At 43.5% G+C, this 15,279-nt stretch overlaps 2 protein-coding genes across 2 annotated transcripts in view; both read right to left on the bottom strand.

The window, feature by feature from the left end:
* Positions 1 to 3,114, bottom strand: part of A2M (alpha-2-macroglobulin) — a 30,323-nt gene extending 27,209 nt beyond the window's left edge. The window contains exons 1-2 of the mRNA XM_088159195.1: positions 2,843 to 3,114; positions 1,002 to 1,185 (exon numbers count right to left, since the gene is read on the bottom strand). Of these exons, the coding sequence (XP_088015321.1) occupies positions 1,002 to 1,185; positions 2,843 to 2,928 (270 nt within the window). The 5' untranslated portion in view covers positions 2,929 to 3,114. The remainder of the gene's footprint in view (positions 1 to 1,001; positions 1,186 to 2,842) is intronic.
* A 2,589-nt stretch (positions 3,115 to 5,703) lies between these two features.
* On the bottom strand, positions 5,704 to 15,279 carry LOC106859831 (killer cell lectin-like receptor subfamily G member 1). Its single transcript, XM_014887351.2, has 5 exons — positions 14,788 to 15,279; positions 10,118 to 10,210; positions 9,291 to 9,442; positions 7,325 to 7,428; positions 5,704 to 6,376 (listed from the first exon to the last, which is right to left on the bottom strand). Exons 1-5 carry the CDS (start codon positions 14,903 to 14,905, stop codon positions 6,265 to 6,267), a joined length of 579 nt encoding a protein of 192 aa, XP_014742837.2. The 5' UTR covers positions 14,906 to 15,279; the 3' UTR covers positions 5,704 to 6,264.

Genomic DNA, 15,279 nt, shown 5'->3' with positions numbered 1-15,279 from the left:
AAAGGCTTTCTGAACTGAACTAGTCTTCATGAATTAAGAGCTCTAATATAATCCTGAGGGACTCAACACAGCAGTGAGAGGAACTATAATCAGGAACAAGAGACCACTTTTTATTTGTTCCATATTCCTACCCATTCGTCCTGCTGTGCAGTGATTGTGCAAGTATTGAGCAGCAAAGGAACTCCTAGCTCTAGCATCCAATTTTTAAAAATTCTTGCTGCCCTGACCAAACCTTTCCAGCCTTTTCCTTTTGACATTTACAAGCAGAATGGAATAGTCTGTCCTTCTCAGGTTATGTCCCTACTCTTCGCAGAACATTTCCTTTTCCAAACCAGACATGCCAGACATCTATACCTCTCTTTCACAAGTGGCTAAGTCAATCTTCAGCCTACATCTGACAAACCAAGACAAAAATGTCAACCTTTTCAGTATCCTGAAGACCAATTCCTCAGTCTTTAGACCAAAGACCTAATCTACGCTCTAAGCTAAATGATCAGGTTTCCTAGTTGCCTACAACTCCTTATAGTCTCTGTGACTTTCAATAACATTAAATTATAAATTTTCTGCTTTGATGTTTTTTTTCAGATACATGCAATCACAGCTCTATGTTCTTACATTAATTCAGTATACACCAGGTGAAAAGTATCTGAGGTCCAAAAGCTCTACTACAATTTGAAGGCACTCAAGTGACAAAATGAGGATGTTGAAGGATGATGTGGAAAGCCATTTTCACCAAACAGCCATCAGGAGTGTCAATACACTAAACCCACTTTCTTCTCTTGTCCTAGAAAAGAGGTGGCTTTCTAGGATTCAGCATCTCACAGTCATTTAGCATACTAAAGAGATCTCAGCAGTAAGAGGGTGTTGAGGATGGACACAAACACACCTTTAGCCAAGAGGGAAGTGAATATCTACATAGTGTTACTCTGGTCGTTACTTCTCAGTGCTTTTACATTTTATGCCTGGCACAAAGGATCATCCCACAAGGATGAGATACTCACAGAGAAAGGGATGCAGGTGAACACGTCTTTCTCTGACACCACATCTTCAATCAAGCTCCTGTTCTCCCCAAGGTACTCGAGCGTGACACTCAGTGTCACAGACTCGTTCAGGTGGGTCAGCTGAACACAGACTTTCTCTTGAGAATCCGTGTGTATCAGAAAGGGCACCAGCACCAGGTACTGCCTAGGAACAAGAGAGAATGATAGGTCAGAGGGGTACGAACAGGTAACAGGAGCTGTGCATAAAGAAGAAACAAACCAATCTGATGACTACAGCTTTTGCTGCACAGAGAGAAGGATGCATTTTCTAAGAGTGTAATAAGATTTCCAGCACCTCTGTAGAAGCAGGGGAAAGCAGAGAGGCTGGTCTCAAATGTAAAATATCAGAAGAAATCCTCCACACAAACATCTGGAAAGGATATGTTTTCCTAGGTTCTGACACAACAGCAGCACTTCTTCCTGGGATCCTGAATAAAGGCGGGTGGGAACCCAATTGCCACCTTTGCTAGACATTGTTAGTAGCATTCAGGAGCCACACAAATGCCAGTACCCAGTGAATTAATTCCACTGACTACACACTACAAAGAGTCTGTAGCATCTCTCATTCCTCGCAGAGATTCAAAACTGCCACAGTGTGGTGCCAGATCTTAACAAAAACACAAACAAATTTCAGGTTTTCAGGGAAGCAAGCCCCGTTGTCCCAGCTCAACAGGGGATCCCTGCTCAGCCCTGAGCAGCCTCCTTCCTTCCCAGCGTGGCAACTTGCCAGTGGTGTCCCGGTACACTGCATCTGGGAATCAAGCCCGATCCACCTAATACTAACCGTCCTCCCATTTTTGTGGATGAGGACTGGCCTCCAGTGGGCATACTCAGAGCAGTGAGCAGATAGAAGAGCCCTCAATACCACAGCAGTAAAGGCAAAGCATTCCCTTTAGCAGTAGCAAAGGCTCTGGCACCTTTTTGTCCATTAGTTGGTCTGCAAGGATCAAGCTCTGGGCCCTCAGATCCCATTGTCCATTTCCCCTACATTTGATGAAAGCAGTACAGCACAGCCTTGCTCAGAAATTCCCCTGCACCCCTTGCAGCTTTGTCATGGGTGAGGTTCCCCCGTGCTTTGCAGGGGAGGAAGAGACATTGCCAAAAGCCAAAGGAGAAAGTCTTTGGGATGTCAGGACCCTTCATGTGCTGCTCCTACCACACATGTACACACATGCACACAACACAAACATTCTTCACATACAAACGGGGCAAAAGAGGGTGAAGAAGGGAGGCACAACAATATACTCTCACAGACCTGGATAGACATAGTCTTACAGTGTCACATTACCCTGGGCGAGAAGGGAATTTTCATTCCATTGGCTGAGCTAAAAAATGCAAACTAAAAAACAAAGCCATTTCCGAGCATGCCGGATGAGCTATTTGTTCCTTTTCTTTTCATTATCATCTTAAAAATCTAGTTCCAAGTCCTGGGCATTTCAACCTGGGAGTAGGACAGTCAACCCAAATTTAAACCTTTTATGGTCCCTTCAAAACAGTTTGTCTCTTAAGAAGACCTCATTGCACAAACATTTATGAAAATTTGTCTTTCAAAAGAACTAATTTAGTGCATAAAATTTGTTGAAATCCTGTCAATCCCCTGAAGTTTTACTGATATCTCAATTTCACAGCTTGTTTTGCATCTCTCTCAAGCACTAGAGTTCCTGTTTGTAGAAGGCACTTTACCCAGCCCTGGTGTCTTTATCCCTGGATAAAAGTTAGATAGAACGCAAAGGACAAAGAAATAGACACAGGAATACAACCAAGGTCTCCTGCCTGCCCAGAGACCCCCCAGCATAGCTTACGGCTCTGTGATGAGTGAGGTCTCTCCTGGAAGGAAAAAGAGGAGGAGGAAGATGCTTGATTTGATAAGCAGCCCGTTCTTTCCCATGGTACAGAGCAGGATGTGGTGAATCAAGCAGACACTCAGTGTGGTCCAGTGCTGCTTTTATTCCCCCTCTGCTTTCCCAGTCAACCCCTTTATACTCTCCTCTGCAAACAGCCCAGGGGCTGGAGGAGATAAGGGCTGGGGGCCAGGGCCCATCCGGAAGCAGGGAGAGGCAGCAAGGAGGAGCTGGAACTAGCAGCTCCAAGTCTGGGCAGAAGGCCAGTGCCGGGGGAGAGAGGGAGGGGAGGGTTCCCGGCAGGCCAGAGCTGTGTCGCTTTTGGGGCAGGACAGAGGCAATGGAAGAGGAAAGAAGGGCTAACAGCAAAGCATGAGGAGGAGGCCTCCATTTCTGGCAGGGCTCTCTGTATGGAGCTGACATAGCACAGGTCATGGAGCTTGCTGGAAGAGCAGGCGCTCTTCAAACTGGGAGCAGGAGATTGAGCTATGATTTGGGAAACAAGTGTGGATGTGTCTAACTCCCATTAACAGGTTGCGAAAACAGGGAATGGAAAATGTAAAAACCTTCCCTCTCCACCCACACTGTTCCCTTTTGCTCTCTGTTCCTGATCCCATCAAAGGTAATACCAGGAAAAGAGGCCTGAAAGTGCCTGGAAAGTCAAGTCATCTAAAATGATCTGGCCTTCACCCTGACAGAAACAGGGACAGTGACATGACGGGAAGCTGCCAAAAGTTCAACCCATTAACAGCATGTAACACATTAACCAGCTGCCCAGAGCAGCAGCTGCCCTCAAACAGCAGAACATATGTGGCCTAGATCTTACTTTCCTTCTACTGGTTCTTCTTCCAGGTCAAGTTGTTGGTACATCTAGATCAAATTATTGCTGTTTGATGGAGACATCCTGGTTTGATTAAGTGCAAATTCATGTAATGCACTGTGATGGGCAATGTTGTACCATAGAGGGAAATGGGGTTTTAGACCACTATCTCTGCTTGGTCTGCAGCAGGAGGATCAATAGCTCTGGTAATTATTACCCTTGCAAGTGGCAGTAGATTATCTGTCTTACAGCTCTAATGCAAACTCCAAAGAATGGTGATTTATGTTAGAGGATGTAAAGCATAATTTTCAGATTAAAAAGTGTACAGCATAAAATGATCTTCTGTCTGTCCTACCCTTCTCCTACTGTAATAATCAAAACTTTGGTAAGCTCATGAGCTCTGGAGTTAAGAAATCCAAGTGCAGTGCAATAACAAGCCTTCATTACAGACCTCATTCTGCCCTGCAGTGACCTGCATAGGAAAAAAGAGGATAGTAGTGAATGTCCAATTTCCTCGGGGACTGCACAAAAGACAGTTCAGATTTGTCCTCTTCCATCTGCATCTGATACCTAATGATGGCTTTGCTTGCCCAAAAGAAGTATAACCCAGGAAAGTCTGCCTCACCCACAGAGAAGAGGATTTGTACATATGGGCTGGTCAAAGCCTTTTTGAAGATGATAATTTGCAGTGGTAAAGGTCAGGAGCTGGACTGATGGAACACAAACACGACAGGATGAGATGCAGAACTGCACATGGCAGAGGGTGCTAGATCTACCCTTTTTGTCAAAAAGGCAAACAGCTCACATGGCTCCCAAGCCAGCTCCTGATCATTAGGACCTTGGTCAAAAGTGTGCTCTGTAGCCAAAAACTGAAGAGAAATGTTTTCAATCCATCCAGGCAAGGTAAACTAGGCAAGCTCAGAGCCACCATGCTCATCCCACCTAGATATCATGATAATATGAGAAGCTTTTTCTTCAGTGGTATTCTCTGGTAAGATAACTGGTAGGTTCCCTTCTACAGATGCTACCACCATTTTGACTAAGCAAGCAAAGTGTTCAGCATTATTTCATAGTGTCTGTCAACTTTTGAGGGGTTTCCAGTAGAACAACTATCTTTTGATAGTTGAATGAACTCTTTCTCAGATAAAATGACTCACCCAAAGTAACCCAGACAAACCCAAGATGAAAACTCTATAGTTTTGGGCTCCTACCACGCTGCAGTTTCCCCAGGTCTGCCTGTTGCAGTCATAGTTACTGAAAAGCAGACCCATCCTTGCTGTAAAACATTCTCACCTGAGACCCTCATCTCAGTGAACTCTACATGAGGCTCAGTAGACATCCACTAAGCTAAGTATGCTAAGATCTGTAATTTTGTCTTTATCCACCTTGACATCTTCATGTGTAGCATCCTGTTAAGCAGATGGAAGATAATGCCACTGGTAGCTGGTAAGGATTTCCTGTAATTATAATAACAATATGAAGTAAATATATATAGTCTGAATTAAAATGTGGAAGTCGGTTATTGTGCTTCTATGATTGTAGGAATAACATCTCTCCTCAGCCTTCTCTGCTTTAGAATAAACCATCCCAGCTGTTTCAGCCTCTCCACATAGGGGAGATGCTCCAGTCCTTTCATCATATTTGTGGCCCTGTGTTGGACTCTCCAGTCAGCATGTCCATGTCTCTCTTGTACTGAGCAGCCCAGAATTGAAGACAGTGCTCCCAAATATTCACTGTGGTTTTATGGCATTCAAATTCTGAGCCTGTCTCTGCTCTATTTGAACTGAAAGATCATTGCATTAAGGGTTTGTCCACTGTTTCCTCTATCTGCAGTGTGAAAAGGCAGAAGAGGGGAGGAAAACAGGTTCTTGGTGCATTAAATAATTACACAGAATTAGCACTATTTCTTTAACTCCAGAACTCCAGTCTCTTGACTAGCTTGGTCAAACCTGCCTAATTCATTCCAACAGAGAGAAGAAATGGCACAAGTACACACTTTTGGTCTAGTGCAGTCCTGGAGATTTATTTCCACTGCTGGATTTACAGAAGCTGTTGTTTCATTTCACCCTCTTTTCTCCCACTCATATCACTGGGATGCAAGAGGAGAAGCTGCCACTGGAAGAAATATTTTTATATGTTTTTGTTAATTAACAGCAGGCTTCATTTTCCTGGTCCTTCTGATATCAATGGAGATGCAGGGAATGGAAATGAAATCTGATGGTCAAAAATAAAGGAAAATTACTAGGTCCCCCTCAGAGATCTGAAGACACCTGTTGTGATAAAGTTTTATTTGCCCTTATAGGACACATAAGGGAAAGACTAGGCCAGGGAATATGTCCCAGGTCTCATCTGGTCACAAACAGCAGTAATCCAACACTTGTGGACTGAGAATAGATCTATTGCTGAGAGTAACTCACCCTTAAGGGCAACAAACCTGTCCTTGTAAAACACTTCAGTGAGGGTATGGAAAAGTCCTTGCTCTTGTGTGAAGCTTCAGTTTGCAGGACAATGATCAACTCATACCACTGATGAGGTCATTGTGAGATGAAAAAGCACATGGGATTTATCTAAGAGTTTTCTCACAGATCCATGGAGCCCAAAAGTCACAGCTGGAGGCACGAAATTGATCTTTCATCAGGACAGCACAATTTTGCACAGGGCTGTTAGAGTGGATCCTACAAGAGACATGGAACAGTAATGAGAACAAAAGAAAATACTGAGATTGTCTCCTGGAGACAAATTAAAAACATCTGATTTTGAAGCCCAGAGGAAGAGAAACAACCTGACATCCAAAAGGCAGCTCTTAGAAAATCAAATGTACACCAGAGAACCTATCTACCTGCCACAGCTAAGTAATTCTGCCATCATACAACCCAAATCAGAACCAAACATAGACACAATACCCTGCAGTGGCAGCGATACCCACCAGCATGTGAGTGGCAGTGGTGAAAGTTTCATGGAATGATAACTGCCTTCAGGGAGTTTGTAGGAACAGAAAGCTGGATTTATCCAGGGAACTAAGCCAAGTGCTCAGAGTATTGACCTGTTGATAGAGTGAGATCTTGGAAAAGCTTTCCTTGTTGGAGAGGCTTTAGAAACTGACTCAATGCCTTAAATGCCATAAAAAAAAGAAAGGGCCAGGAAAAGTCACTGCATAAAAACATGTTTTCCCTCATGGAAAACACTGACTTTAGTCCAAGTAAAGACTCAGATGAGATTAGGGTTCTGGCTTAGGTTGGCAGCAGCAGAGCAGGAAGGGGCTGCGTCCTCACACCCAGTGACACCAGCGTTCAACAGAATGGGTTCAAGGTGGCTAAACCCAGTAAAGCCAAATGCCTTTCTGACCAAGCGTCTGTGTGCTGGTGCAGGTAAAAAAGCCCTTAGTCTGAGCAACTGGAGAGTAGAGTACTAACACTCAACCTGCTTTTCACAGGTACATGCCCTTCCAAGGTGCAGGGCAGTGAAAAGTAAACCCTGCTGAGCTTAGTGCAGTACAGGTGACAGGAAGAAGAAAATCTACCCAGGAAGAAAGCTCCTAACATCTGGAGAAGGAACTCTGGCTGTTCTGGAACACCAAGCAACCTGAATAAACACTATTGTTTTTAAAACAGAACAAAACTCACTTGGTATCATTGAATATAGAGCCATCCTCCCAAATCCATCCAGAGCTTGTACTGTTCCTCAGTCCAATCCAGAAACATTCTGCTTGAATACGCTTGAACAGATCCTAGAAATGATGATGAATTACAAAGTGACTAATGAAAGCCAGCCTGAAAATGGAGGTAAGGATAAGAGAACAGAGAGCAAGATCCATCCCCTCACCTCACTGTTCCTTAAGTGACTGACAATACTGTTTCCCACACCTTTTAATGACAGGGCCAGGAGTTGGACTCAATGATCCTGATGGGTCCCTTCCTACTCTGCATATTCTGTGATTCTATGACTCTATGATTCTATGAACTGCACCCCAGTCTCCTGGAGTTTCCTGCACAGAGCTTTAGGTAGGAAGGTATGCTATTATTATTAATATTAACACCCTATTAGACAGCTAACTAGCAAGCTAATATGAAGTACTAACAATTAAAGGTAAAATCAGGGAAGGGCAGGGTAGGGCAGGAAGTGCAGGCACTGACAGATTTGTGTAACAAACTCACTACGAAAGCTCTTTAAATTTCATACATATTTTCCTCCTATGTGTTTTCAATGTTTATTTCCTTTTAGCTAAGTTTTAATCTCTGATTATTGTTAAAAGGTGAAGCCTGCAACAGAAATTCTGCCTGAAGTAAATTTCCCATCTCCAACCCTCCTCCCCACAAAAAAGACAAAGCAAAGAGAGGTAAGTTTGTCTTCTCCAACTTTGCAACCAAAGAAGAGCAACTTTTCAGGGGTATGGCTGGGCTCCATCCTTATCTCTTGCTACCACAAACAAAGCTTCAGAAACGATATCTTCAAGAGAGAAGCATTAACAAAGCTGGCTTGGTAAAGCTGTGGGAGTAGGAGCAGCTTGAGGAATCACTGGCGTGTTGCTGGTGGTTTGGAGATGACTGCACTTCCCTAACACTTGGAGGTCGAGCAATCACAGACTTTGCAGTACAAGGCAGTGACAGCTAGGAAAGTCCTGTTTAAATGGGTGAGTCTGAGCATGGATAATGGGTGACACTCTAGTGGCAGAGATGGTAGTAAGAAAGCAGCAGGAACAGGAAGGCTTTCTTTATGCTGAGAAATGGGTAATCTTCAGAAGATACCTATTTCTCAAGGAGTCAGGATTTGTTTAAGCAAATGTGAGAGCCTGGTACATACTCCCAGTCAAGCAGAGACCTGGCTCTGTAATCCTCCAGAGAACATTACACAATGAAACTTCTGTCCAGGGACTGGAAGCTGTCCACGTTCATTGGACCTGAGCTAATAAGCCCTGGCTTTAGCAAAACCGGATCAAGGTTTCTGCTCTACTTAAGCAGATGTGCCTCAGCACCCCAGTAATCAGCACTACTCATTTCTCTAGTGACCATACATGCCCCTGCCCCCAGAGAGCACCTGCAGTGGAACACATGGTTCCTTATTTCACCAGCACAGCTGAGGTACTTTGGCAGAGAGAGGAAGTAAGCACTGAAAGAAAGAAATATCTAAGCATGAACACAGGGAATGGAATGGGTCACTGAGCAGGAGGAGCTGGAGCTGTACAGGGAGGAGAAGTATTGCTTTTACAAAGGAAGCATTCCTTGAGAGTGGAGATGCATCAGTTTGTATGCAATGAATACAATGATTGCTCAGTGCCATGGTCATTTCCTGTAATCATTCATATCAGCCTTACTGGGAATAGGAGAGGAGGTGGAGAGGAGCCATGGAGAAGGCTGTCTCCTACCATCCTTCATAGGATGATTCTGAGTACCGGACAGTGGCCCTCATCTCTCCTTTCTCCCCTTTGCTTCTCTGCTTCCTGCAAACTTTGTGATGTGTAACATCACAGTCGTAAATCCTTCCTCTCCTTTAAAACCAAAATATTGCTGAAGTGACAGCACTGCTTGTATGTCAGTCACTTAGGTATCTGCAAGGAAATGAGAGCTCCTTAAAGCCAAAGAAAACCATTACCATCTCCCAGGTATCACTGATCACCAGGAGGTGAGCTCCCTGTGCCCTGCAGGATTCCTGGCTGGAATTCCAGTCCTTCTTCTCCGTAGAGAAGGAGTAGCAGCTCCCTCTGTAGGCCACCCACTGTTGAGGGCAGTGTGAGTGGCAGTCACCTGTAAAGACGTCAAAATACTTGTAACTCTTCTCTACCATTAACCAACAGAAACACTTGTCAGTAAGGACCTGCTGAAAAACAACTCATTTGGATAGCTGAAACGCAGAAAACTCAAATTAGGATAAGATTCTGAAAATAAAGTGTAATTTCAAAACCTTACAATAGTCACATGCACTCTGATGCTAATGGCAAGCATGCACACACTCACCCTGCCCCCAGGTTTCCACTGAACCACTCTGAACACTGAACCAAATAATACCTAACTGGCTATCTGAAAACAGATCACACTCTGTGGGTATGGTGTGATCACACTCCACCTTAGGTGGATAGATTTTAAGCAACTAATAGTAAGCTCCTCCCCATGGTCTAGCACCATCTGCATGTATGCAAATATATTACAGACCTATTTGTTCTACCGTTTACCACTCCATTTACTAGGCAAGTCTACAAAGACTTCAAACTATTCTTTACCACAGGATCTGAAATGGGTTTCCTGGAATCTGCATAAGGAATATATTCTTCAAAATATTCTGGATAGGCAGTGGTACCTAAGGCTGGTAGAAACCTAGAATAGCTTCTGGTTTTAACTCCATATAATGGAGTTTCTGTGGTAGATGTGTCACTGGTCCTTTGCTGTTGGTTGCCCATGCTCAGCAGCCCTTTGTACACTTACTCATTTTCCAAATCAAAACAATTGCTAGGGAGATGCTCAGTGTCCCAAAGCCTATGGCCAAGCCCTTCAGAACTGCTGACCACAGACAGGGAGCTGTAAAAGAGAAAAGAAACCATAGTGAACAAAAGCCACATGAAAACTGACTGGTTTTACAGTTTGCTTATGTCTTGGGCATTTCCACAAGGAACTGCACTATTTAGAGCATTGTATCTGTACACACTCTGCACATGGTGGACATCACTGTCTCTGCCCAGCCTAACTGGGGCCTCCCCATACTCCTGCCTATCAGCCCAGGGCCCCATTTCAGCTGGGTTTGGGGCCACCAGTTCCTGTCTGAACCTCCCAGGGGATACCTTTCTCCACATCAGCCATAGCTCTGCCCTGGCCACAGCGCCCACTGGTCCAGCCTCTGTGGTGGCTGACCCCAGCAGAGGAAGCACCTACCACAGGTGAGCTGGAGCCACTTAGGCACCATGTGACACCTCGTGCTGGCAGGAGCCTCCCAACAAATCCACTCCTGCCTCAGCACTGAAGCTTGGGGTGGAAACCACAGAGCTGCATTGCTACAGCCACCATGTTCCAGCTTTCACGTAAAAAGAAATACAAAGCTTTTCCCCCAGCTCTCCCAGCAACAACAGGATTAATATCAGCATCCTGTTCACGGGCTTAGACACATGGTCATGCTACATATTCTCAGGATACTCCCAAGGCAGTTCTACATTTTCATCTTCCATGGTGGGGTGGCAGGATGGGAAAACCAGCCTTGAAGACCTTGGGACATCTCCCCCTTTACACTTTCACCACCACCGTTTGCTGTTCACTGGCTGCCAATGGCAGAGGGCGAGTCCTTGGGGCAACTTCCACTGTAGTCCAACACAGCTTACTTTCAAATGGCTGGTCAGGACTGGCCTGTAGAGGTCTGTTTATGTACAGCACGATATGTTAACCTCCAGGCTACATGTTGCTTTTCCATTGCCATCTCCTGAAGGCACATTTGACCTGAGAGGCATTCGCTTTGCATAAAACATTTGAAATCTCAGCTCTAAATTCTCCTCTCTCCCAGACAGAAGAGAGGATGACACTGGCAAGGATGAGTTCCAGAGGAATTTAGTTTGTTTGTTTTATTAATCTCAGTATGATAGCTGCACAGACAACAGCCTAAGAAGCAGTAAACGTGCAGCTAACTTACGTACCACATCCTGCTCTTGTGATGTTCCAGAGCTTTCTACCCAAATCTAGCAACAAAATCCCCAAGGATCTCATGAAATTTGAGGTGCTTCTCTCTTGGTCATGTCACGAGACCCAAAGAAACACATTTGATCTCTTGGAGGAAGTTGAAAACAAATGCAGATCACATATGATGAGTATTGTGAGAAAGACAAAGAAAGAAAGTGCGAAAACAAAAGGTGAAGGGACTCCACTTAAGAACAAGAACACTTCCTTTAAACATTGCAAGCTTTGTCCAAATACAGAAAGTAGACCAGATCAGTAAATTAATAAAAATTAATTAATTTTGATCTTGAGCAGTTTGCAGGCTTACTTATGTTAAGGGCAGTTTCTCATCTATAGCAACACACTTAGGCCTGTGGTTTTACCTAGAAGTTTCTACGGTAACAAAAGGAGATCATGGGGGAGTGTTGTTGTAAGCACCATTCTTCTGGTAGAAAGATCTTTTCTAAGATAGAGGTTTTCTCAGATTTCCTGAAGCTTGTAGGATCTTCTAGCTGTCCCAATCATAGTCTAAAAATAGTGACATTTCTTATTTTTCAAAATCATTCTTACATAACAAAATCCCATCTTTTTTCCAGAGACAAAAAACAGAAAGACTTTTCAGTTACAACCTACTCCTCAGCTTCAAACAAAGGGACAGTGGGAGAACTGAAGGACTTGGACTGGGTCTGGAACTTAAACTTGACTCTGCTCTCTATTCCTCTTGTTTGTATCCCTGGCAGCTTGGGTTTTGTCATGAGATTAGGCCTCGAGAGAATGAAGTCAGCCCAAAGTTAAGGAGTAGGGTGGAGGTTTTTCTCTGCAAATTATGACTGAAAAGTTGGCAAAAGGGAATAAACATCGGATGAAACATAACTCCTAGTTCTGAAATCACATTTGTATGTTTGTTTTCCTTCCTTCTTGCCTCTCAAAAGAAGCTGTCTCCTTCATCCTTTAGATTACTGTTACATTTTAGGGAAAACTGCCAGGACAAGGCAATCAGGATGGCAGTCTTCAAAATGGTTAATCCTTAAATGTCAGCACTGGGCAGGGAGCTGGTGCCTCCTAGCAATAAACAGAGACGTTCACTCTCTATTGTTTCAAACCAACTGCAGAAAAAAGGGAGTGATTCATCATCAAAACAAAATCCCAGGGCACCTCCACAACCCCAGCAGTGGGAGAGTCACTAAAGTTCATAAAAATTTAAAAAATATGGCATTAGATAATTTTGGAAGGAAGAAAAACCAAAGTGAAATGGGAAAACAGGAAGTGTTTGAGGTGAATTTAAGCTGCACTTGAACTGCAGAGATCAATCCAGAGAAGTGGAATAAAACATTTCACAAATCAGGATTTTTACGTGCTGCAAAAAGGAGTCCCTGTAGTTCACACTTTTAAAAACAGGTTCAAGGGTTTCTGTTTGATCCTAAGCCCCTGAACTACATGTGAAGCTCTTGTAGGAGTGGATAGTAGAAGTACCTAAGATGAGTTTGTAACAGGAGAAAAATCTGAATGGAGCATCCAGAAATAATTCCATGTAGTTGTCTGATGAACTGTGGAAGAGTCTATCCAAGGGGGAAAGCGGACTGGTGGACATTTACGGTAAATATCCATCATTACCACTTTCTGTGTACAAACACCCCGATAGATCTCTCCGTGCTCTGGAGAAATTACTCTGATACTCTCCATTCATTTGCAAGCAACGTAACCCAGTATTTTTAGGTTTGTGAGTCCAGATTCAATTCAAAAATTGAAAGCTGTTAGCATTTTACAATTCAACTCATCTAGGACAATCAGAAGAATGACATGGCACTGTCCCAAATAGCTCCCCTCAGCTCCTGCAACATATCTAAGGCTCTCTGGAAGCCAAACAGAAGAAACAGTCAGGGCAACTCTTCATTTTTGAGGAGTCCATAAGCACCAAAACCTGTTGGTTTGACCAGAGGACTGATCTATACATCTGTGATACTGTGCCTACAAAGTCAGCAAGGGTGTGCATTTGAACAGAGGAAAAACACTTGAGAGCACATCACTCAGAAGTGATGGAGGCAAGGACAGAATTGAACATAAAGACCTTCAAAAGAAAAGTACTTGAAGTGAGCTCCTTAGGAATCTCTTTCATGCTGAAGACAGCTGAGAAATAATCAAATAATATGCACAAAAAATGTGTTCAAGAATCAACTTCCTTATTTTTGGCTGTCTGACCCTAGCTCAAAAAGATGAGGCTCCATAAAAGAATGTGGAGAGATGTTAAAAAGAAAAATGCAAACATCTCAAGAGGGCATCGGTTAATCCCCTTTCAACAGGGTGGGGGTGAACAGGAATGGCAGGGAATGAAAGGATGTTACTGTGTTTTCTGATGCAACAGAAAACATAATTTCTGGTGAAAAAACGTGTGCAAAAGCAAGACTGCCTTCCAAACAGATGGAGTGTGAGTACCAGAGAGGAACTGGGGAGTTTCTGTGCTGGCTTTGTTTCCATAGTGAAGCAAGTGACCAGGCAGCAGTAAACACCACAGGTATACAAAATTATTCTGATTAGGGTATAGAAATCTTGCATCTCACAGTGAGAGTCCCCTTTGCTGTAACACCTGTGAAAATTTAAGGTCAACCATTAGTGTTGCAGCCAATGCAACATCTAAATGCAAATGAAACTCATCTAAAGCACAGTGACATTTCATAGCATCATAGAATGATTTGCATTGGAAAGGACCCTAAAGCTCATCTAGTTCCAACCCCTCCCCCATTTTGCACGAAGGAAGTATTTACAAAGAATGATCATCAATGCAAAGTTTGACTCTTTGAAGGGTATTTCTCAACTAAGCAGGCAGAGGAATTGTTCAGTGCGACATTTGCAGGTCTAATCAGAGGTAATGGAGAGGAAATAATGCAAGAAAAAAATTTAAGGAAAGCCCTAAGAAAATCTTCCTGATAGTAAAGTGCTCTGAAGAACTGTTTTGCAGCAAAAGCTGAAAATTTGCTCACTGGGAGGTATGCAACACTAGAACACAAAAAACAGGAAAAAATCACAAAAGAATCTTGCAAAGCCCCACAGGAGAGAGGCTGGATGATCTCATATGCTTTCTCTGTCTCTGATCTCTGATTAGCATGCACCTCTAATTTATCTGTATTCACATCTTGCCTGCCCTTCAAAGAACTATTGCTCACAACGTCTTGCTGCTGACAAGCAAACAACTTTTAAACCAGTTTTAAAGAAAAGGATGCCTGGGTTGAATTCCCAGGAGTAGACACTGAAGGAGGTCAGTGAGAGGGAGGGGAAAAATGCTGAGTCTCTAACTCATCAGTTTTTATTACATCAAAATATCCATGGTAATTTTAGAACCAAAGCAACAGCTCTTTAAGCTGGCACTCAGAATCAGTGGCCAGTTCACAGTGTTTCTCTCAAATACTGCTTTCACTCAAAGTAAAATTTTTCGTTGACCTACCTCATCCATCTTTCCTCACCTCTTTTTTCCTGTGGAGCTTTGGCCCTTGGCAGAGGAGTCTGAGAGAATTTGACAGAAGCATATGTTACTTCCTCGCTCTCTTCAGCTGCAGAAATTTCTGATCTGCTTGCCTCCATGCCAAAGCAAGGAGCGTGCACAAAAAGATGTTTTGATTAGGCTGTTGAATAACAGGGCTCAACGTCTGTGAAACAGGAAACCTGAGGCTATATTCAGAAGACAAGAAATATGAAGCTGCTACCTCTATCTCCAACTGCTCAAAAATAACCAAATTTACAACGGAATGGAGAGCAGTGGAACTGCAGCTGCTTTCATTTTCTAACCTGATGGAGGATGTCTCAAGAACAGCTGCTAAATGGAAAAGGTGATTAATCACAAAGTTCAGGGTATTCTAATTGTTGCCAATGCAAGAGGGTGTGGTTTTACAGATGCGGCAATTGGGAGGATTCGTGCTGCTCTGAGGGGCTTCCTTCAGGGCAGAAGCAGCGGGATG

This window comes from Sturnus vulgaris, chromosome 2, assembly GCF_052056855.1.
Source record: "Sturnus vulgaris isolate bStuVul1 chromosome 2, bStuVul1.hap1, whole genome shotgun sequence".
Classification (NCBI taxonomy): domain Eukaryota; kingdom Metazoa; phylum Chordata; class Aves; order Passeriformes; family Sturnidae; genus Sturnus; species Sturnus vulgaris.
The sequence above is the reverse complement of the archived record's forward strand: the minus strand, read 5'-3'. Positions and strand labels throughout refer to the sequence as shown.